At 42.8% G+C, this 24,298-nt stretch overlaps 1 protein-coding gene across 2 annotated transcripts in view; it reads right to left on the bottom strand.

The window, feature by feature from the left end:
* Nucleotides 1-24,298, bottom strand: part of shank2b (SH3 and multiple ankyrin repeat domains 2b) — a 177,733-nt gene that overhangs the window by 147,042 nt on the left and 6,393 nt on the right. The window contains exons 2-3 of one of the 2 annotated variants that reach the window (XM_029697128.1): nucleotides 12,682-12,776; nucleotides 1,223-1,450 (exon numbers count right to left, since the gene is read on the bottom strand). In XM_029697128.1, the coding sequence (XP_029552988.1) occupies nucleotides 1,223-1,441 (219 nt within the window). In that variant the 5' untranslated portion in view covers nucleotides 1,442-1,450; nucleotides 12,682-12,776. Of the gene's footprint in view, nucleotides 1-1,222; nucleotides 1,451-12,681; nucleotides 12,815-24,298 lie in introns of those variants that run through there. The other variant, XM_029697129.1, reaches the window with a different exon arrangement.

Genomic DNA, 24,298 nt, shown 5'->3' with positions numbered 1-24,298 from the left:
TGGTTGATTCTGTGTTTGAAATTCACTGCTCGACTGAGGGACCTTAAAGATAACCGTATGTGTGGGGTACAGGGATGAGGTAGGCATTCAAAAACCCTGTTAAATAATATTATTGCACAAAGAGTGAGTCCATGCAATGCATTGGGTGACTTGCTAAGCACATTTTTACTCCTGAACCTATTTAGGCTTGCCACAACAAAGGGGTTGAATACTTATTAACTCAATACATCTCAGCTTTTCAGTTTTTCTTAATTTGTAAACATTTAAAAAAAAAAATCATAATTCCACTCTGACATTATGGAGTATTGTGTGTAGGCCAGTGAAACAAAAAAACAATTTCATCCATAATAAATTCAGTCTGTAACACAACAAAATGTGGAAAAAGTCAAGGGGTGTGAATACTTTCTGAAGGCACTGTATCTATCTAATTGCTTGGCTGAGAACAGTCTGACTTTCAGTTTATACATTATAAAGTACATAGCAATTGTAGCTCGCTCTTTCACATTGGCTGTATGCAGCTAAGTTGGCGCAAATATCCCACAATTGCTATGACCTCGTTTTGTTTAACAGCTTTGTGCTTTACTTACAATTTTACTAGCCTAGGGTTTAGTCTTTCATATAAACAACACGCAGTAACAAACTGCAGAAACAACTGCCGGTATCTCATAATTCCAATCAGCATGAAGCGTCCCAATAATTTTTCTACTCTCATTAGCACTGATTTGGCAGATAGCTGCTGTTTTTTTTTAAGATGTTTTACTTGTAATGATTGTGATGTGGTCGTTGTTCCACACCCGGCCATGATTACAGACACCGGTGTGTGTCCTTCCAAACTATATAAACTAGTGACCCGCAGTGTTTGTCATTATACCCTGATGAAGACAGCTTGTCTGTCGAAACGTTGGTTATTAAATTATTGCATCTGAGCTCCTAGAGTGTGAGGTTCTCCTTTTCTTTTTCAAGTGGTCGTTGTTTTAACTATTTTAGTTGAATGCACTGATTGTAAGTCACTCTGGATAAGGCTGTCTACTAAATGACTAATATGAAAAAAAATATATATACAATGTCCCTACTCACGGATTGCTGTCAGTTAGGTATGACAACACAAATGGTGAAAGTGAAACGTGCTTATGTTTTGGCTTTGATCTGGATTTAGATTTAGATTGCATATTCCTGCAGTATGATAAGATAATAGTTTAATGAGACAGAAGTGTGTACTCACAGACTGCTGCAGGTCAGGGATGACCACACAGAAGACCAGTGACTCCCTGCGGGCAGCCTTATCCTTCTCTGCCCTCCTGCCGGTCCTTCTGCTGGCCGTCTCCCCTCCAGGTTCTCCATGGCCAGCCTCCTCCTTGGAGCTGTCTGTGTCAAAACCTCCAGACCCGTCAGAGACACTCTGGGCCATTTCCTCCTCACTGGACGTAGGACTCCGAGGCATGATACTCTACTGGAGAGAGGAGACAGTGCTACACAGTGTACATTATACAGTATATACAACTAACACACATACAGTTGAAGTCGGAAGTTTACATACACCTTAGCCAAATACATTTAAACTCAGTTTTTCACATTTCCTGACATTTAATCCTAGTAAAATTCCCTGTTTTAGGTCAGTTAGGATCACCACTTTATTTTAAGAATGTGAAATGTCAGAATAATAGTAGAGAGAATGATTTATTTCAGCTTTTATTTCTTTCATCACATTCCCAGTGGGTCAGAAGTTTACATACACTCAATTAGTATTTGGTAGCATTGCCTTTAAATTGTTTAACTTGGGTCAAACGTTTCGTGTAGCCTTCCACAAGCTTCCCACAATAAGTTGGGTGAATTTTGGTCCATTCCTCGTGATACAGCTGGTGTAACTGAGTCAGGTTTGTAGGCCTCCTTGCTCGCACACACATTTTCAGTTCTGCCCACACATTTTCTATAGGTTTGAGGTCAGGGCTTTGTGATGGCCACTCCAATACCTTGACTTTGTTGTCCTTAAGCCATTTTGCCACAACTTTGGAAGTATGCTTGGGGTCATTGTCCATTTGGAAGACCCATTTGCGACCAAGCTTTAACTTCCTGGCTGATGTCTTGAGATGCTGCTTCAATACATCCACATAAATATCCTTCTTCATGATACCATCTATTTTGTGAAGTGCACCAGTCCCTCCTGCAGCAAAGCACCTCCACAACATGATGCTGCCACCCCTGTGCTTCACGGTTGGGATGGTGTTCTTCGGCTTGCAAGCCTCCCCCTTTTTCCTCTTAACATAACGATGGTCATTATGGCCAAACAGTTCTATTTTTGTTTCATCAAAAAGTACGCTCTTTGTCCCCATGTGCAGTTGCAAACCGTAGTCTGGCTTTTGTATGGCAGTTTTGGAGCAGTGGCTTCTTCCTTGCTGAGCGGCCTTTCAGGTTATGTCAATATTTTTTTTTCACCTTTATTTAACCAGGTAGGCAAGTTGAGAACAAGTTCTCATTTACAATTGTGACCTGGCCAAGATAAAGCAAAGCAGTGTGACACATACAACAACAGAGTTACACATGGAGTAAAACAAACATACAGTCAATAATACAGTAGAAAAATAAGTCTATATACAATGTGAGCAAATGAGGTGAGATAAGGGAGGTAAAAGCAAAAAAGGCCATGTTGGCGAAGTACATACAATACAGCAAGTAAAACACTAGAATGGTAGATTTGCAGTGGAAGAAAGTGAAAAGTAGAAATATAAATATTGGGGTGCAAATGAGCAAAATAAGAGACCATAGAGACTGCCAGAGGTGCGGACAACAGGCCCTCCAATTTGACACACTTAACTCTATCAGAGAAGTAGTTGGTGAACCAGGCGAGGCAATCATTTGAGAAACCAAGACTATTGAGTCTGCCGATGAGGATGTGGTGATTGACAGAGTCGAAAGCCTTGGCCAGGTCAATGAATACGGCAGCACAGTATTGTTTCTTATCGATGGCGGTTAAGATATCGTTTAGGACCTTGAGCGTGGCTGAGGTGCACCCATGCCCAGCTCTGAAACCAGATTGCATAGCGGAGAAGGTGCGGTGGGATTCAAAATGTATAGGATATAGGACTCGTTTTACTGTGGATATAGATACTTTTGTACCTGTTTCCTCCTGAGCGGTATGACGGCTGTGTGGTCCCATGGTGTTTATACTTGCGTACTATTGTTTGTACAGATGAATGTGATACCTTCAGGTGTTTGTAAATTGCTCCCAAGGATGAACCAGACTTGTGGAGGTCTACAATTCTTTTTTTGAGGTCTTGGCTGATTTCTTTTGATTTTCCCATGAAGCAAAGAGGCACTGAGTTTGAAGGTAGGCCTTGAAATACATCCATAGGTACACCTCCAATTGACGAAAATTATGTCAATTAGCCTATCAGAAGCTTCTAAAGCCATGACATCATTTTCTGGAATTTTCCAAGCTGTTTAAAGGCACAGTCAACTTAGCGTATGTAAACTTCTGACTCACTGGAATTGTGATACAGTGAATTATAAGTGAAATAATCTGTCTGTAAACAACTGTTGGAAAAATTACTTGTGTCATGCACGAAGTAGATGTCCTAACCGACTTGCCAAAACTATAGTTTGTTAACAAGAAATTTGTGGAGTGGTTGAAAAAACGAGTTTTAATGATTCCAACCTAAGTGTATGTAAACTTCCGACTTCAACTTTACAAGCTCTGAAGGTCTGGCTACGAGGCATGCTGGACAGATGACACAGTGTTATAGTGCTTCACTATACTCTAACCGACCGCAGATACACACAATGACACAGTGTACTTCACAAATAAAAGACTAACACACACAAACACACACACACGCCATCTCCAGACTCAACGTTGGGCTTCGAGGCATGATACCGTACTACGCTGTTGCTGGGGGAGGGAGGGGAGAAAGAAGAGAAGAGAGGTGAGAACAGAGAGGAGAAAAGAAATATTACACAGTGTACTTTATACACACGCACACACACAAAAGTTCTGGTCCATCTCCTCCTCACTGGACATTAGGCAACGAGGAATGATACCCTACTGGTCAGGCCAGCAAGAGAAAAAGAGGAGATGAGCGAGAGAGAGAGAGAGAGAATGGAGGACACAGTGTTACCTAGAAATCTGTACAATTACAGACACAGATACACATAGAAACACAGTGTACTCCCACACAGACACATGCACACAGCGTCGCACACACAACGTTGCACGCACACACGACATCGCACACACACACTGTGGATTATCTCCTCACTGGATGTCGGGCCTGATATTTGACTGTGGCCGGGGGAGGGAGAAGAGAGAGGAGAGATGAGAGAAGAGACAGGGTCACCCAGATCCATACATTTATTACAACGTCACACGCACACATACAAACAGGACTGTGATGATGCTTTATCCCAATTATCTTTCTTTACTCCCAAAGTGTGCACCTGTTCACTTCCCTTCACTGAAATGAATTTACTGGAATAAGAAATAAGGTGGAAACCTCCACTCACCCATGTCTTCACCAATCCAATGCTTTTAGATTTGTGGGAAGTAGTGAACGAGTGAGTGCACACTGCAGGAGAAAGGAGATATCATTGGGACGTGATTCCTATCCCCTCATTTGGCGTCAAACACAGATGTTGAATGTTTGCTAATGTTTACATGTGTTGCTAGTGTGTACTGTACAAGCATATTCCTATAGCTAAACATGTTCCACAGTTGTTATGCAAAAAATTACACTAGAGAAGAAATGTTAAAATTGTTTATTATAGTTTAAAGTTATATTATCGGGGCATTCACATGCTCGTGGTAAGTGGGAAACTATAAATCAAATCAAACTTTATTTGCCACATGCGCCGAATACAAGTGTAGACTTTACCATGAAATGCTTACTTACAAGCCCTTAACCAACAGTGCAGTTCAAGAAGAATAAAATATTTACCAAGTAGGCTAAAATAAAAAGTAATAATAAAAAGTAACACAATAAGAATAACAATAATGAAGCTATATACAGGTGGCACCGGTACAGAGTCAGTGTGCAGGTGTACAGGCTAGTTGAGGTAATCTGTACATGTAGGTGGGGGCGAAGTGAATATGCATAGGTAACAAACAAACAGTGAGTAGCAGCAGTGTACAACTGGGGGGGGGGTCAATGTTAATTTGCCCAGCTGCAATTTTTAAGAATTGTTCAGCAGTCTAATGGCTTGGCGGTAGAAGCTGTTGAGGAGCCTTTTGGTCCTAGACTTGGTGCTCCGGTACCACCGTGATGTAGCAGAGAAAACAGTCTAGAACTTGGGTAACTGGAGTCTCTGCCAATTTTATGGGCTTACCTCTGACACCGCCTATTATATAAGTCCTGGATGGCAGGAAGCTTGGCCCCAGTGATGTACTGATCCGATCGCACTACACTCTCTAGCGCCTTACGGTCAGATGCCGAGCAGTTGCCATACCAGACGGTGATGCAACCGGTCAGGATGCTCTCGATGGTGCAGCTGTAGAACCTTTTGAGGATCAGGGGACCCATGCCACATTTTTTCAGTCTCCTGAGGGGGAAAAGGTGTTGTCGTGCCCTCTTCACAACTGTCTTGGTATGTTTGGACCATGATAGTTCGTTGGTGATGTGGACACCAAGGAACTTGAAACTCTCGACCCACTCTACTACAGCCCCATCGATGTTCGACTTCGGCGATGTCATTTACAAAATAACCTCCAATACCCTACTCAACAAGCTGGATGCAGTCTATCACAGTGCCATCCGTTTTGTCACCAAAGCCCCATATACTACCCACCACTGCGACCTGTACGCTCTCGTTGGCTGGCCTTCGCTTCATAATCATCGCCAAACACATTGGCTCCAGGTCATCTACAAGACCCTGCTAGGTAAAGTCCCCCCTTATCTCCGCTCACTGGTCACCATAGCAGCACCCACCTGTAGCACGCGCTCCAGCAGGTATATCTCTCTGGTCACCCCTAAAGCCAACTCCTCCTTTGGTCGTCTCTCCTTCCAGTTCTCTGCTGCCAATGACTGGAACGAACTACAAAAATCTCTGAAACTGGAAACACTTATCTCCCTCACTAGCTTTAAGCACCAGCTATCAGAGCAGCTCCCAGATCACTGCACTTGTACATAGCCCATCTATAATTTAGCCCAAACTACTACCCCTTCCCCTACTGTATTTATTTATTTTATTTATTTTGCTCCTTTGCACCATATTATTTATATTTTAACTTTGAACTTTCTTCAAACTACAAATCTACCATTCCAGTGTTTTACTTGCTATACTTTATTTACTTTGCCACCATGGCCTTTTTTGCCTTTACCTCCCTTATCTCACATCATTTGCTCACATTGTATATAGTCTTATTTTTTCTACTGCATCACTGATTGTATGTTGTTTTACTCCATGTGTAACTCTGTGTTTTTGTATGTTGTCGAACTGCTTTGCTTTATCTTGGCCAGGTCGCAATTGTAAATGAGAACTTGTTCTCAACTTGCCTACCTGGTTAAATAAAGGTGAAATAAAATAAATAAATAAAATGTTAATGGGTGCCTGTTCGGCCCGCCTTTTCCTGTAGTCCATGATCAGCTCCTTTGTCTTGCTCACATTGAGGGAGAGGTTGTTGTCCTGGCACCACACTGACAGTTCTCTGACCTCCGCCCTATAGGCCGTCTCATCGTTGTCGGTGATCAGGACTACCACTGTTGTGTTGTCAGCAAACTTAATGATGGTGTTGGAGTCGTGTTTGGCCACGCAGTCGTGGGTGAACAGGGAATATAGGAGGGGACTAAGCCCCTGTGGGGCCCCAGTGTTAAGGATCAGCGTGGCAGACGTGTTGTTGCCTACTCTTACCACCTGGGGGCGGCCCGTCAGGAAGTCCAGGATCCAGTTGCAGAGGGAGGTGTTTAGTCCCAGAGTCCTTAGCTTAGTGATGAGCTTCGTGGGCACTATGGTGTTGAACGCTGAGCTGTAGTCAATGCACAGCATTCTCACATAGGTGTTCCTTTTGTCCAGGTGAGAAAGGGCAGTGTGGAGTGCAATTAACATTGGATCTGTTGGGGCGGTATGCGAATTGGAGTGGGTTTAGGGTGTCCGGGAGGATGCTGTTGATGTGAACCATGGCTACCAACATGAGTGCCACGGGGCGGTAATCATTTAGGCAGGTTACCTTCGCTTCAATGGGCACAGGGACCATGGTAGTCTGCTTGAAACATAGGTATTACAGACTTGATCAGGGAGAGGTTTAAAATGTCAGTGAAGACACTTGACAGTTGGTCCGTGCATGCTTTGAGTAGAAGTCCTGGTAATCTATCTGGCCCAGCGGCTTTGTGAATGTTGACCTGTTTAAAGGTTTTGTTCACATCGGCTACCGAGAGCGTTATCACAGTCATCCAGAACAGCTGGTGCTCTCGTGCATGCTTCAGCGTTGCTTACCTCAAAGCTACAGTAGTATAAAAGGCATTTAGCTCGTCTGGTAGGCTCGCGTCACTGGGCAGCTCGCATCTGGGTTTCCCTTTGTAGTGCGTAATAGTTTTCAAGCCCTGCCACATCTGACGAGCATCAGAGCCGGTGAAGTAGGATTCCATCTTAATCCTGTATTGACGCTTTGCTTGTTTGATGGTTCGTCTGAGGGCATAGCGGGATTTCTTATAAGCGTCCGGATTAGTCTCCCGCTCCTTGAAAGCGGCAGCTCTAGCCTTTAGCTAGATGCAGATGTTGCCTGTTGTCCATGGCTTCTGGTTGGGAAATGTACACACAGTCACTGCGGGGACGACGTCATCGATGCATTTATTTATAAAGCAGATGTCTGAGGTGGTGTATTCCTCAATGCCGTTGGATGAATCCCGGAACATATTCCAGTCTGTGCTAGCAAAACAGTCCTGTAGTGTAGCATCCGCGTCATCTGACCACTTCCGTATTAAGCGAGTCACTGTTACTTCCTGCTTTAGTTTTTGCTTGTAAGCAGGAATCAGGAGGATAGAATTATGGTCAGATTTGCCAAATGGAGGGTGGGGGAGAGCATTGTATGCATCTCTGTGTGTGAAGTAAAGGTGGTCTAGAATTTTTTTCTTCTGGGTGAGCATTTTCTTCTTTGCTTATGGCCTTATAGAGTTGGTTGAGAGCGGTCTTAGTGCCAGCTTTGCTTTGTGGTGGTAAATAGACGGCTATTAATAACACAGATGAGAACTCTATTGGTAGATAGTGTGGTCGACAGCTTATCATAAGGTACTCTACCACAGGTAAGCAATACCTCGAGACTTCTTTAATATTAGACATCGCACACCAGCTGTTATTGACAAAATGACACACACCCCCACCCCTCGTCTTACCAGAGGTAGCGTCTCTGTTCTGCCGGTGAATGGAATATCCCGCCAGCTCTATTGTCCATTTTGTCGTTCAGCCACGTCTCAGTGAAACATATGATGTTACAGTTTTTAATGTCCTGTTGGTAGGATAATCTTAATAGTAGGTCATCAATTTTATTTTCCAAAGATTGCACGTTAGCAAGAAGGCATTGGGAGTTTGCTCGCTCGCCTCCGGATTCTTAGTAGGATCCCCGATCTGCGTCCCCTTTTCCGGCATCTTTTCTTCACGCAAAAGGTGTGGATCTGGGCCTGTTCCAGTGAAAGCAAGATATCCTTCTTGTCGGACTCATTAAAGGAAAAAGCTTCTTCCAGTCCGTGGTGAGAAATCGATTTTCTGGGAGACGGTAGCAGCAACATTATGTCAACAATAAGTTAAAAAATAAGTTACTCAAAACGCTAAAAAATAATTAACAGAATTGCACAATTGGTTGGGAGAATGTAAAACGTCAGCCATGTTCTTCGGTGCCATAAATCCATCATTATTGTGTTTAAGTGCTTTTGAAGTCAGAACAATTCTCTTATTCTCTTTGTCAACAACAACTAATGAACAATCTCTAATATTAAGGAAGTTTCAAGGTTTTGCTCGCCTGAGTTCAGGTCGCGTACTCAGAGTAGGCCTTTTGTTTTATGAGCGTTTATGTCGGCTTGTTCTCATGTTATATTTTTGGTCTCCTCCCCTTCGCCCCTTTGTGCTGTGTGCACCTTCCCATTTACACCAGAGATCTGTATATAATGACAAGATACACGTCTCCGCCCTAACAATGGGACTTACTGTCCCAAAGGCAGAAGGCAGACGACACGCTAAGGTCCAAAATAAGTCCATAGAAACGTATTGGCCTTATTTTGGACATATTTTAGCGAGACTGAAACCTCTGGCTTCCTATCCTCTATGGTTTACACACACACCAAGCCCCTCCCCCTGCCTCTCATGCCAACAAAGTTGAGAGATCTTCCTCTCTGACAAGCGGTTTCAACTGTTTCAGCTATTTGCATTTGAGGTTTGGTCCAACAGAATCGGTCATATGGACACCAAAACACATTGAGCTTTTTTTTTTACTATAATAGAGAAGTTTTCTAACGATACCCTTTTTATGTCTCAACTACTGAAATTGCGCGCAGAGCAGACACTATTAAAGTGAGAGTATCAATGAGCATTAATTCTGGAAAATGAATGCCCAGTTTGTTGTGCACAGCATTGGGGTACCACGTACCGCTAGCAGCATTTTAGCCAAAGACTGCTATACTAGTTGTCTAGTCTGTTTTATAAATGTGCAATAAGCATAAAACACAATTGTATAAGGAATTGGCAACTCATTCTCATTCTGAGAAATAAGGTAGGCCATTTGATTTCAACATTTGAACAAAGTGGACAGGCTAACATGCCTTTCAAACAGTTGGAGACAGACAGAAGGGTGTTTTCATTAGAATTCAGCTGTTCAACCTAGTTAGCTAGCAAATAGATCCAAGTTGACTATACTTGAAATATAAAGATTAGCTGGCTAATCACTAGCACGTGGGCTTGAGAGATTGTTGATGAGACCTGTGTTCATTTTCTATAGCCTAACGCCTGCTACAAGATGTTAGTCATTATTAGTCAATGTGGTTCTAGTTCAATTCGTAACAAAGAATAGCATTTTCATAGACAGACTTGAAAGCCAATCAGTGATTATTGAAACAACAAAAAATCAGGTTCAACTATTTTGATAAAATAAAATCAATGATTAGTGGATCTTATGGCTGTGGAATTTACCACAGGTGGACTCCAATCAAGTTGTAGAGACATCTCAAGGATGATCAATGGAAACAGGATGCATCTGAGCTCAATTTCGAGTCTCATAGCAAAGAGTCTGAATGCTTTTGTATTTGCTAATATTTAAAAAAATCTGTTTTCGCTTTGTCATTATAGGGTATTGTGTGTAGATTGATTTATCCATTTTAGAATAAGGCTGTAACAAAATGTGGAAAAAGTGAAGGGGTCTGAGTACAGTCACCAAAGCTCGGGATAACATGAAAACAGCCTAACCAGCTCTGCTATGGCGAGTAAAATGGTAAGAGTGAGGTGTTCTCTCATTTGTGCCTGGAAGTAGCTAGCCAGTTAGCTTGTGACGTGTGCTTGACTGCCGTTAAGATGGTCAGAACGCTCGGATCAACCCTAGTCCTCGGCCAATGTGCCCTCCAGTGTGCGCTCTGAACGCACCGAGAGGGGAAACAGACTTGATCAGGGACAATCTGACAACACTCTGAATTTACGAAAGCCCAGAGCGCACTCTGGCACTCCAGATTGAACTTACGAACACACCCGATGTCAATGTCTAGCTAGTAAAATGTCTAGCTGTCACGACTTCTACTGAAGTTGATGCCCCTCCTTGTTTGGGTGGTGTTCGGCGGTCGACGTCACCGGCCTTCTAGCCACCATTGATCAGTTTTTCATTTTCCATTGGTTTTGTCTGGTCTCTTTACACACCTGTTTCATATCCCAGTAATTATATGTTGTGTATTTAACCCTCTGATTCCCCTCATTTCTCTGTCGGTGATTGTTTGTTTGTTATGTACGTGTTGTGTCTATATCGGTGTGCGACGGGTTATTGTTTTACCCGGATTATTTTCTACGTTGGTTTTGGAAATAAATATTCCATTTTTAAACCACTCTGTTTTCTCCTGCGCCTGACTTCCCTGCCACCTACATACACGGACTATGACACTAGCTAGTAATTTGTTATGCTAACAAGCTAGCAAGAGGTTGCATAACAACAGCATCAACTTCCGGTAGACAGGCGTAGCGCTACGCTAGTGCGCTCAATTGAAAGGATATCGTTTGCTACAGTATTCTAAAATGAACTAATAGTATATATTATGTAGTATATTCTCATTAAGTATGTAGTATACAGTATGTTAGTATGGGTATTCGAACACAGCCATAGACTGTCCTCTCTGCTACCGCACGGCAAGCAGTACTGGAGTGCCAATTCTGGGATCAAAAGGCTCCTTAACAGCTTCTACACCCAAGCCATAAGAATGCTGAACAGTTAATCAAATGGCTACCCAGACTATTTACATTGCCCCCCCCTTATTTTATTATTATTTATTGTAATTTTTTGCACTGACTCTCTTGCACAGGCTCCATGTACACTCACCGGACTCACTCACTAACCACACAATCACACATACTACACTGACACTCCAACAAACACACACACACACACACACACACACAAACACACACACACTAGCGTATTGACACCCTGCACACACACAATAGCATATTGACACCCTGCACACACACAATAGCATATTGACACCCTGCACACACACACACACACACACACACACACACACATACATACCTTCACACTCTTCACATACACTGCTGCTACTCTCTGTGTATTATCTATGCATAGTCACTTTCCCCCTACCTATATTAACTCGAGTCACCCGTACCCCTACACATTGACTCGGTACTGCTGGCACCGGTGATGTGCAAACTTATCCGTTAGGTGTGCGTGCTCAGTAGTGACGTTGAGGGATATCATAAGGTGAATGCACCAATTTGTAAGTCGCTCTGGATAAGAGCGTCTGCTAAATGACTTAAATGTAAATGTAAATGTGTTTCCATAATAGCCTACATATTTAACAAATAATGATATGTGATATTATCGTTTGATATATTGGAAATCTAGTATTATCCAGCGCTCTCTTCAAATCTGACCACCAAAATCTGCGTTATCAGATGTCATGTGACTGGAGCCCTCCAGGGTGCGAGCGTGTGCGCGCGACACACACACACACACACACACACACACACACACACACACACACACACACACACACACACATACTACACACACACACACACACACCATGCAGCCTTTGCAATGTTGTTGCCCTAGTTTAGAGCTCTGGATGACACAGAATGACACACATTCACACACTACTACTGGTATCCTTAATTTGAACAGGCACTGCTTTAAAATTGGATATTGATAATGCTTGAAAATACATTTTACAATAATGCTTTGCAAAACCCTAATTCTGTCTAACAGGGAAGTTTTTCAAATAGAAAATGCTGTATGTAGGATAGATTTTTATACTGGTTATATTTGACTGATACCACTTTACACAGTAATTGAGACCCAAGTCATTGTGTGTTTAAAATGGTTCTACTATCCTTCCTTTTGTTCATTTCCTGCTCATTTCTCTCACTTTGTGATGCCGGGTTCTCATTGTCCTTGACTTCCCTTTTATAGCTCTGTGCTGAGAGTTTCTCAATCACTGCTCACAAATGTAATTTAAAACTGAGCTGGGAAGTAAAGGAAGCAGACCAGAAGCTCACCTTTTCTACTTGTTGTTTTCAGACAGCCAAGAAACTGACGGGCAGCTTGAAATCAAATGCCATGACCTTGGACGTACCAAGTGGTGGGATCCATCCTGCAATAAGAGAATAGCAGTGTGAGAATAGCATCTTAAAAACTCAATTTGTCCGAGGCCTCATACAGTGAAAACGCTGAAATTCACTACTTTCATTCATATGCTTGCTCTGCAGTCATATTTAGCCTCACATTGAAGTGTTTCACCATGTTCTTTTCAAGTAGAGCACAAAACAATTTGATATAAAAAGTTGTATACATGAGTTTTATTGACAAATGTCAATTAACAAGTAAGGTCCGCAAATCAAAAACCTGATGAAAAATGCATTTATAAGAATGTTGTAAGTACAGAAATCGTTTTCTCAGTGGGAAATGGATATCCAACTTGTCAGTAACAACTGCGTGGAGTTTGTAGTTTGTAGAGCAAACCATTAGAAGAGAGTCTCGGCTTTTCATAGCGGGGTCATAATAGTTTGTAGCTCAAACCGTTGTGACTTTACAGTCGTTTTTTGCGATCCAGTAAACACTCTACGTTGTGGTTCTCCCTCAGTCCAGTCCAGTCCAGACGAGGCCAGAGCCACAGTCGAAAAATGACTAGCTCCATAAAAAGTGCTCCAGCAGCACATTACCTCCCTAGAGCATCTTCTCCAGACAGCCACATCATTCATCATGACTGTCTGTTTTCTCCACTTCCTCCAGCCAGACCCCTCCAATCACCACGGAAACACACACACACACAGACCCCTTCGAATCACCATGAGACACACTAGACCCAGAAGGAAGGAAGTATCATGTTGGTTCGTTTAACGCTTGTTTAGCCTATAGGGTCTTGGAGGCAATTAAACAGAGGCCTAGCGCAGCAGGTCTGATATACCTTAGATATCACATGGGTGTTCCAGCACACTGTTAAAGCATGCTGGGCCCGGAAAGAATCTCTGCAAAGTGAAAGCCAATGCCAGACAGAACCATTGGCAAAATGTCGAACCCAAGGTAGCTAAAAGTATGACACGTAATGTAAGAGGATATGGATTTCGGCTTTGAAGTGAATTCGGGATAGCACCGTAGGCAGACCTTATTCCAAATTTCTAACTTCCTATTCATGCAGTATGATAAGATCAAAGTGTGCACTATAACCGAACCCTGTACTTTAAGTCCCGGTCAGTCTTGCATCTAGCCCATTTGCTGTGTACTGAGCTCTAATGAGAGCCCCAGTGGATGTGATGGGGATCAGCTGGCCAAGCTGGGACTCTGTAATGAACTCAGTCATGCAAGAGAGGATATAACACTCCAAAATGCTAATCTGACACGGTCAGGGACCATAACATCCCATCCCTGGGAGGCTCTACTCTGCTGGATCCAGGGACTAGTTTCACCTCTCAGTGACTGTACCTCTTACTGTGATTGGTGTATAGCACTGCAACTGTTCTACAGTGTCTAGTGTACAGTCTCCTCTACAGTGAGCTGTTCTAAAGATCTACTGTGTCCCTGTTGGTGTCATTACCCTACAGTGAGGTCGAGCACCAGGGACCTCTCTGTCACACAGGGTCAACAGTGTGGCCCTGACTGTCCTCTAGGATCAGGGCCTGGGGCAGCACCAGAGGGAGTAAATCAATCATATTAAGGTGAACAAACCACCAGTATACCAGAGGAACACAACCAAAGGTGGAATTGGGAAGGAACTCTTGGGAGTTCCCAATGTGAAATCATTTTTGACATGTTTTGTAAGGAGAAAAATTATGCGATTTTGCATTCCCAGAGTGAACTTTTGTCCAATCCGCAACTGAACACCTTGACTCCAGATGGTCTGACATATTGGCTTGCGTCCAGCATTCGTCTGACTGCCTGAATCAGGGCAGAGTTGTCAAGGACCTCTAACATACTGTAAACAATTCTGTAATTCACATAGGAATGGGCGATATTGCATACATTTCATACCATGGTATATTCCAGATTTATTCACAACCAATTTCTATTTCACAAAATAAATATATTAAGAAAACAGCATACAGTACATGTGCTATGCTATCCACCTGCAAATCACCCTTAGGGGATAATGTCAATGTAATAGCAATCTTTTTAGGACCACAACGAGGACAGTGATGGGTTTAGCCACTGAAAAAGACACTCAAATCAGAGAGGAGAACGTTCTAACCATGGCCCATTAGCAATGGACACCGCTGTTATTTCAGACCCACTGATTGGACACCGTCTTTAGGAAGGTTTAACTAGATGTGGCTCACATTAACAGCACAACTGTGTAACAATGTAGACCTCATTTCCACCACGCATCCCTAAAAAAAAAAAAAATACTTTACAAACATGTGTTTTCTTAAACTCAATATTATCATAAAACAGACAAAGATACCAATCAGGAAACCGGGCCTTCATGAAGCACAAACCCATATCAAATACTGTATTTCTTCTCCGCGCTAACAATATTCAGTGAATTTGATCTAGGCCGTTTTTATGTATTCTGGACGAAGCAGATAGACATTGTCAGTCCCCAGGCAGTGTTAGGGAGAAAAATCACTCAGAGTCACAGTGGATGGAGGCCTAATGATCTAACTTCTCAGTCAGTTTGTTTCCTATGGATGACTGGAAAGCATCACTAGCTATGCCACAGTAAATAGGGCAACACACATAGGATTGTTTAGCAGGCCGATCGGAACGTCTTGGTCTCAGATGGGTGTGTAAAATGCCAATACTGTTGGTTGAACAGTTTAACGCATCACCGGCTGAACAAATTAATAGTTTAGTTTGCTAGAAAAGGCTGTCCACCTTAAAAGTGTGCCCGTCAATCATCCATAATACCTAGGTCAGGGATGGGCAACTTTGATGGGGGTGGGGGACACAAAACATCTGAACTCATCATGAGCGGCCGCAGTTGACCACCACAATTCTACACATTTTGCCATGGGGCTGAGAGAAGATGTTGCAATTTCATAACTCATTTCATACAATTCTACTAGTTTTACAATGCGGCGGAGAGGAAAATGAGCTGTTTTAGAGAAAATGTTCTGCAATTCTACACATTTTGTCATATGGGGGAGAGAAATGTTTACAGTTTTTAATATGATATCTGAGTGAGACTGACTAACAAAATCAATGGGGGCGAGGGGGGGTCCTTGACTTAGGGCTTATGCTGTGCAGTGGGCTGCGACATTCAGAAGAGCTGAAACATAGGATTATGTCCAGTCAACACAGAACTACACAACATTTCCATCTGAGTTCTAGCCTGGTCCCAAAACTGTTTTGCCGCCTTGCCATGACAATAGGAGTTGGCAAGACAGCACAAACAAATATGGAACTAGGCTAATGATGTTCCACTCTCCTGAGTAAATCTCTGATATCAAGAGAAACACATTTACGCTCATCTCCATTTCTGTCAATCTCAGGAACCAGATCCACCAGCCCGTTAATTTACTAAACATAACTGAATTGCGACCCAAGTCCAAGAGTCAATCCAGAGACATGGAGACACTCAGCCAGGCGAAATTAACTGTCCTATGGATACAAAAGGGTAATGAATAATTTATAAACTTCTCTCAGTGTAAGGGAATTGCCAGAGCCAGGAAAGCCAGGGTATCACGAGGAGATGAGAGTGGATTTAAACAGAGTTTCTTGTGTCTCTGTGGTTATGCTTTATATTATACCTTCTATCTATCTGGCTCTAGATTACACTCTTCTCTATCACACTATAATACTCACTTAAGTGGAGAACAGGTAGGTGGCAGGTTGCGTAGCGGTTAAGAGTGTTGCTGGTTCAAATCCCTAAGCCAAATAGTTGAAAAATCTGTCAATGTGCCCTGGAGCAAGGCACTTAACCCTAATTCCGGGTTTTCCAAACTTGGTCCCGGGGACCCCAAGAGGTGAACACTTTGGTTTTTGTTCTAGCACTACACAGCTGATTCAAATAATCAACTAATCATCAAGCTTTGATCATTTGAATCAGCTGTGTAGTGCTAGAGCAAAAACCACAATGTGCACCCCTCTGTGTCCCCATGACAGAGTTTGGGAAACACTGTCTTAATAGCACCTGTAAGCCGCTCTGGATAAGAGCCTCTGCGAAATGACAAAATATATATATAATACACTGCTCAAAAAAATAAAGGGAACACTAAAATAACACATCCTAGATCTGAATGAATGAAATAATCTTATTAAGTACTTTTTTCATAGTTGAATGTGCTGACAACAAAATCACACAAAAATAATCAATGGAAATCCAATTTATCAGCCCATGGAGGTCTGGATTTGGAGTCACACTCAACATTAAAGTGGAAAACCACACTACAGGCTGATCCAACTTTGATGTAATGTCCTTAAAACAAGTCAAAATGAGGCTCGGTAGTGTGTGTGGCCTCCACGTGCCTGTATGACCTCCCTACAACGCCTGGGCATGCTCCTGATGAGGTGGCGGATGGTCTCCTGAGGGATCTCCTCCCAGACCTGGACTAAAACATCGGTGGATGGAGCGAGACATGATGTCCCAGATGTGCTCAATTGGATTCAGGTCTGGGGAACGGGCGGGCCAGTCCATAGCTTCAATGCCTTCCTCTTGCAGGAACTGCTGACACACTCCAGCCACATGAGGTCTAGCATTGTCTTGCATTAGGAGGAACCCAGGGCCAACCGCACCAGCATATGGTCTCACAAGGGGTCTGAGGATCTCATCTCGGTACCTAATGGCAGTCAGGCTACCTCTGGCGAGCACATGGAGGGCTGTGCGGCCCCCCAAAGAAATGCCACCCCACACCATGACTGACCCACCGCCAAACTGGTCATGCTGGAGGATGTTGCAGGCAGCAGAACATTCTCCACGGCGTCTCCAGACTCTGTCACGTCTGTCACATGTGCTCAGTGTGAACCTGCTTTCATCTGTGAAGAGCACAGGGCGCCAGTGGCGAATTTGCCAATCTTGGTGTTCTCTGGCAAATGCCAAACGTCCTGCATGGTGTTGGGCTGTAAGCACAACCCCCACCTGTGGACGTCGGTCCCTCATACCACCCTCATGGAGTCTGTTTCTGACTGTTTGAGCAGACACATGCACATTTGTGGCCTGCTGGAGGTCATTTTGCAGGGCTCTGGCAGTGCTCCTCCTGCTCCTCCTTGCACAAAGGCGGAGGTAGCGGTCCTGCTGCTGGGTTGTTGCCCTCCTACGGCCTCCCCCACGTCTCCTGATGTACTGGCCTGTCTCCTGGTAGCGCCTCCATGCTCTGGACACTACGCTGACTGACACAGCAAACCTTCTTGTCACAGCTCGCATTGATGTGCCATCCTGGATGAGCTGCACTACCTGAGCCACTTGTGTGGGTTGTAGACCCCGTCTCATGCTACCACTAGAGTGAAAGCACCGCCAGCATTCAAAAGTGACCAAAACATCAGCCAGGAAGCATAGGAACTGAGAAGTGGTCTGTGGTCACCATCTGCAGAACCACTCCTTTATTGGGGGTGTCTTGCTAATTGCCTATAATTTCCACCTGTTGTCTATTCCATTTGCACAACAGCATGTGAAATGTATTGTCAATCAGTGTTGCTTCCTAAGTGGACAGTTTGATTTCACAGAAGTGTGATTGACTTGGAGTTACATTGTGTTGTTTAAGTGTTCCCTTTATTTTTTTGAGCAGTGTATATATTACTGTTTTCATACACAGAGAACATAGAAGAGCCTGCTCCCTGTGAGCATGGCTGTTATAGTTACCACTTTCCTTCTATACTTTCAGTGTACCAACTGGAGTGCCAGTTGGGTTGGGTTTTTTGACTGTTTTATTTGAATCCAGGTCTGATATGGAGCATGAGCAACCTACCGTGCTAGGTCTAGGATCCAGCTGAAACAGCTCTACCCATGTGAGGCGCACAGGTTTGCACCCTTTTCATACTACACATAGTTACTGGAACTGTGCCGGAGAGGGCAATGTGAAAAGAAAACATCACAGCCAGCACAGCCTTACCCATTGGAGGCACACAGCAGCTTGAGACAGTGCTCTGCTCTCATTTCCATCCAGATGATCTATGAATCTGTTCATCTGCTCTGCTATCTTGCATTATTGATAAGGAGTGTGGTGAATGAGATTATTAATAGATTTAAAGTGGAACTTACAGCATTTTAGCAACATGTTATTAAAATCTGCTCATATACACCCCCATGAAGAATATGACAATTTTCTGACAAGCTAACACATAGATATGGTCATTTTCACATTTTCATAGAATGTTTGGGAATTACATTAACATTTTTGTCATTTAGCAGACGCTCTTATCCAGAGTGACTTACAGTAGTGAATGCATACATTTCATAATTTTTTTCTCCGTACTGGTCCCCCGTGGGAATCGCACCCACAACCCTGCCGTTGCAAACACCATGCTCTACCAACTGAGCCACACGGGACTACTAATTACGTATAGTAAGGCATTTGTGGACATTCTATAGCAATATAGAGTGGGAAACCGGCCGTGCATTTTGGACAATTAATAGACACACCCCTGTCCAGGACCGGAGTCTACGCAGACCGGTGCGCCCAAGCCAATCAGAGAGGCAGTAGGCCTATATGCAAATAAGCTATTTGCAACAAGGGCCTGCCATCATTCACTTTGAACTGAACTGTGTGTTTACAGGCAGTAGCAACTTTAAAATCTACAAAATACACCTGAATGGATTTCTGGAAATATGTAAATACCACGGGAATCCTCTAACATTTGGGAACCTTCACAATCCTATTGATCAAACGACCATGAAAAGGTAAGCTCTCTCTCTCCCTCAGTTGCCTATGCACATCAACAACAACAAGATGAACAACTAACGCTAGCCAGAGAGAGATGAGCTAAAATCTAACGAAGGAACCCTCTCAAATTTTTTCAGCTAGTTGGGTGTCAAAATTGCACTGATAAACGATGGGGAATAGTAGCCTGCTCATCCTTCTGCTGATTGCCTACCAATGCAGATTGCTTGTCCAAAAAAAACGGAATGGGAACTTGGCAGCCAGCCCACCCATTTGATTAATGCAAAATACATTTAATTGACAACTAAGAGATATGCTAACTGTGGATAACGGTCGTTAAAGGTCAGCATAGCTAGCTCGCTAGCAAAGCGATTCACATTTCTTGCAAGCTAACCAAATGACACCTGCAGCATTTCCAGCTGTAGCCAATGAAAAACATCCTCCCAGCAACTAGCTAACATTAGGCTCTGTGTGTTTAGCTTGCTAAATAAATAGCTAGTTAGAAAAATAGATACGCTAGCCCAGGGATGTCAAACTCAATCAGCGCATGGGCCATATTGAAAAAACACAACGAATTTGAGGAACAGACAAAGCCTATTTGTTTTCACAAAAAAAGTGCAACTGCAAACCAAACTGCCCATTGTTTTATTTGAAAGCATATGGCCCTTTATAATGTCCACTTACAGTGCATTCAGCAAGTATTCAGACCCTTTGACTTAAGTCACAGCCTTATTCTAAAATGTAATCAATTGTTTTTTCCCCTCATCAATCTACACACAATACCCCATAATGACAAAGTAGAAACAGGTTTTCAGACGTTTTTGAAAATGTATAATTTTAATTTTTTACTGAAATATCACATTTACACAAGTATTCAGACCCTTTACTTAGTACGTTGTTGAAGCACCTTTGGCAGCGATTACAGCTTTGAGTCTTCTTGGGTATGACGCTACAAGCTTGGCACACCTGTATTTCTGGAGATTCTCCCATTCTTCTCTGCAGATCCTCTCAAGCTCTGTCAGGTTGGATGGGGAGTGTTGCTGCACAGCTATTTTAGGTCTCTCGAGAGATGTTCGATCGGGTTCAAGTCGGGGCTCTGGCTGGGCCACTCAAGGACATTCAGAGACTTGTCCCGAAGCCACTCCTGCGTTGTCTTGGCTGTGTGCTCAGGGTCGGTGTACTGTTGGAAGGTAAACCTCCACCCCAGTCTGAGGTCCTGAGTGCTCTGGAGAAGCTTTTCATCAAGGATCTCTCTGTACTTTGCTCTGTTCATCTTTTCCCTGATCCTAACTAGTCTCCCAGTCCCTGCCACTTAAAAAAATCCTCACAACATGATGATGCTACCACCGTGCTTCACCGTAGGGATGGTGCCAGGTTTCCTCCAGATGTGACGCTTGGCATTCAAGCCAAAGAGTTCAATCTTGCTTTCATCAGACCAGAGAATCTTGTTTCTCATGGTCTGAGAGTCCTTTAGGTGACTTTTGGCAAACTCCAAGTGGGCTGTCATGTGCCTTATACTGAGGAGTGGCTTCCGTCTTGCCACTCTACCATAAAGGCCTGATTGGTGGAGTGCTGCAGAGATGGTTGTCCTTCTGGAAGGTTCTTCCATCTCCACAGGGGAACTCTGGAGCTCTGTCAGAGTGACCATTGGGTTCTTTGTCACCTCACTGACCAAGGCCCTTCTCCCTTGATTGCTTAGTTTTGCCGGGCGGCCAGCTCTAGGAAGAGTCTTGGTGGTTCCAAACTTCTTCCATTTAAGAATGATGGAGGCCACTGTGTTCTTGGGAACTTTCAATGCTGCAGAAATGTTTTGGTACCCTTTCCCAGATCTGTGCCTTGACACAATCCTGTCTCGGAGCTCTAAGGACAATTCCAAGCTCTAATGGCTTTGTTTTTGCTCTGACATGCAATGTCAACTGCGGGACCTTATATAGACAGGTGTGTACTTTTCCAAATCATGTCCAATCAATTGAATTTACCACAGGTGGACTCCAATCAAGTTGTAGAAACTTCTCAAGGATGATCAATGGACACAAGATGCACCTGAGGTCAATTTCAAAGGGTCTGAATACTTACGTAAATAAGGTATTTCTGTGTAGATTGATGAGGGAAAACAATTTTTTAATCCATTTTAGATTAAGGCTGTAACAAAACCAAAATGTGAAAAAAGTCAAAAGGTCCGAATACTTTACAAATGCACTGTACATAGGATGCTGTATATAGCATTTGAACATGTTAAAACAACAGAGATAAATAGTATTTGTCCAGCCTTTTCTGCTAGCCTGCAGATGTGCATAATATGCTGCGACCCTAATCAAAAAACTCCAAATAACAAAACATTTGCACTGCATGGATCACTGGTGCAGTTGAATGCAGCATTGCTGTGTGATGTACTCAAAATGTATTGTAGTTGAGTAGCCAACCTAGGCTACTGCTCAAATCTTGCTCTAATAGGCCTACATCAAATGTCAAACTCATTCTAAGGAGGTCCGAGTAAGGAACTCCCCTCACCTGGTTGTCTAGGTTCAAATTAAAAGGAAAAAACAAAATCTGCAGACACTCGGCCCTCTGTGGAATGAGTTTGACACCCCAGGCCTACATGTTTCACTTTTGCATTTTGTTGCAGGTTTAGTTTTTTTGCTTATTCATTGTTGAGCTTTAAAAACCGAAGGTAGACTGCAACATTTTAGTAGCCTAGCTAGGACTGTGGACTGTGTCTGTACACTTTCCCTCCGCTGCGCGCTGTAAACAGGACACACGAAAGCAGTGCAAATGTTCAAGTTGAATTCACCTATGCAGGCTGTAATTTCATAAAGTATATGACTCAACTGTTGACTCATTTAGACTCGCTTGCGTGTCCTATTCGGCCCGCGGGCCTTGTGTTTGACACATGGGCGCTAGCCTGTTAGCCACATTATGACTGACTTGTGATCTTTGCCCTTGCTAGTTTAATTGTATTGACATTCTCAGCCTTAATTATAGTCGTCCATTTTTTTACAAAATAGAGTCATTGAAACTGAAACGGTGCATCACGAGTGGGTGGCAGCAGCAAACAATGTACCAGGCCACTGTGATTTACAACCTGATAGCAATATTTTTGGACTACTAAAAAATGTATTGGTGAATTACATGAATTATATTATTCTGCCAACAATGCCTTACTGTATCTATTTTTAAAACCTCTCATAAAGTTGGTTTTGAAGCATAAACTGGGAATTTGATATTTTTCACTGATATTATGATTGTCTTGATTGTTTCATATCTGCAAAGTAGTTAAAATGCTGTCAGTCCCACTTTAAATATTGATCGGCTCTTTCCTTCATTAGCAACATTACATTACCCTGTTGTGGCAAAGGAAGTCTTGTAGGATGGAGGTATGTAAAAGAGCTACATTGCGTGACTATATTGTATGTATTAAGCCTGTCGTGTGTGTGTGTTGTGTGGTGGGGCTGGTTAGAGTACTGGGCACAAAACACTTATTACGCAAAAACTTATGAAGCATCTTATGAAAAAAAAAAAGATAGTAAGCAAGTACAATTCCTCAACAGTTTTCTTATGAATTTCTCAAATATATTATTACAAATCTTCTTAACATGTTTGTTGCTAGGCAACCGTTTCAACTAGCTATCAATGGCAATCATGTTAGCATATTCCTTACTGAGATTAATGTTCTAAAACATGTTCTAGGGTTTAAAATGATAAATACTGAAAATTTCAGATCAAATTTGTGAGTGAATTAAACATGTTCAGTTGCTTTCGTGAGCTTTTTCTCTCACTGCCCTGAGTTTAAGACAAGGGTTATCAGGAATCAAGGTAAGACCCAAGTGCAGACTGTTTGAAGTAACAATGTTTATTGTAACAACAGGGGCAGGCAAACGACAGGTCAAGGCAGGCAGGGGTTGATAATCCAGAGTAGAGGCCAAGGTACAGGACGGCAGGCAGGTTCAGGGTAAGGGACAGGCAGAGTGGTCAGGCAGGCGGGCTCAGAGTCAGGACAGGAATGGTCAAAACCAGGAGGGCGAGGGGAAAAAAAGAGACTGGGGAAATGCAGGAGCTGAGAAACAAACCACTGGTTGACTTGACAAACACGCAACAGACAGAGAACACAGGTATAAGTACCCAGGGGATAAGGGGATAAGTAGGGAAGATGGGCAACACCTGGAGGGAGTGGAGACAAGCACAAGGACAGGTGAAACAGATCAGGGCGTGACAAGGGTTTAGCTATCTTGATATTTCAAATAACTTTATTGTCAAGAATCTAATTTCTTGTTAACTTTTTGCTTAAGAAGAAACATAAGAAATAGCGCAATAACATTTCCAATAACCTTTCCAATAACCTTTTTGAGGAATAACAACTTTGCTTAACTTTCTTCTTAAGTCTGTAGTTAAGGGGAAAATGGCAGGTAACAGGATTGGTGGGTCCCCTGCAGGACGGTTGAGCTAACAAAGGCTAATGCGATTAGCATGAGGTTGTAAGTAAAGAACATTTCCCAGGACATAGACATATCTGATATTGGCAGAGAGCTTAAATTCATGTTAATCTAACTGCACTGTCCAATTTACAGTAGCTATTACAGTGAAATAATACCATGCTATTGTTTGAGGAGAGTGCACAGTTTTGAACATGAAAAGATATTAATAAACAAATTAGGCACATTTGGACAGTCTTGATACAACATTTTGAACAGAAATGCAATGGCTCATTGGATCAGTGTAAAACTTTGCACATACACTGCTGCCATCTAGTGGCCAAAATCTAAATTGCATCTGGGCTGGAATAATACATTATGGCCTTTCTCTTGCATTTCAAAGATGATTGTACAAAAAAATACAAAGAAAAACAGTTGGTTTTGTCTTTGTATTA

Source organism: Salmo trutta, chromosome 17 (assembly GCF_901001165.1).
Source record: "Salmo trutta chromosome 17, fSalTru1.1, whole genome shotgun sequence".
Lineage (NCBI taxonomy): Eukaryota > Metazoa > Chordata > Actinopteri > Salmoniformes > Salmonidae > Salmo > Salmo trutta.
This window is presented reverse-complemented; position numbering and strand designations above follow the sequence as displayed.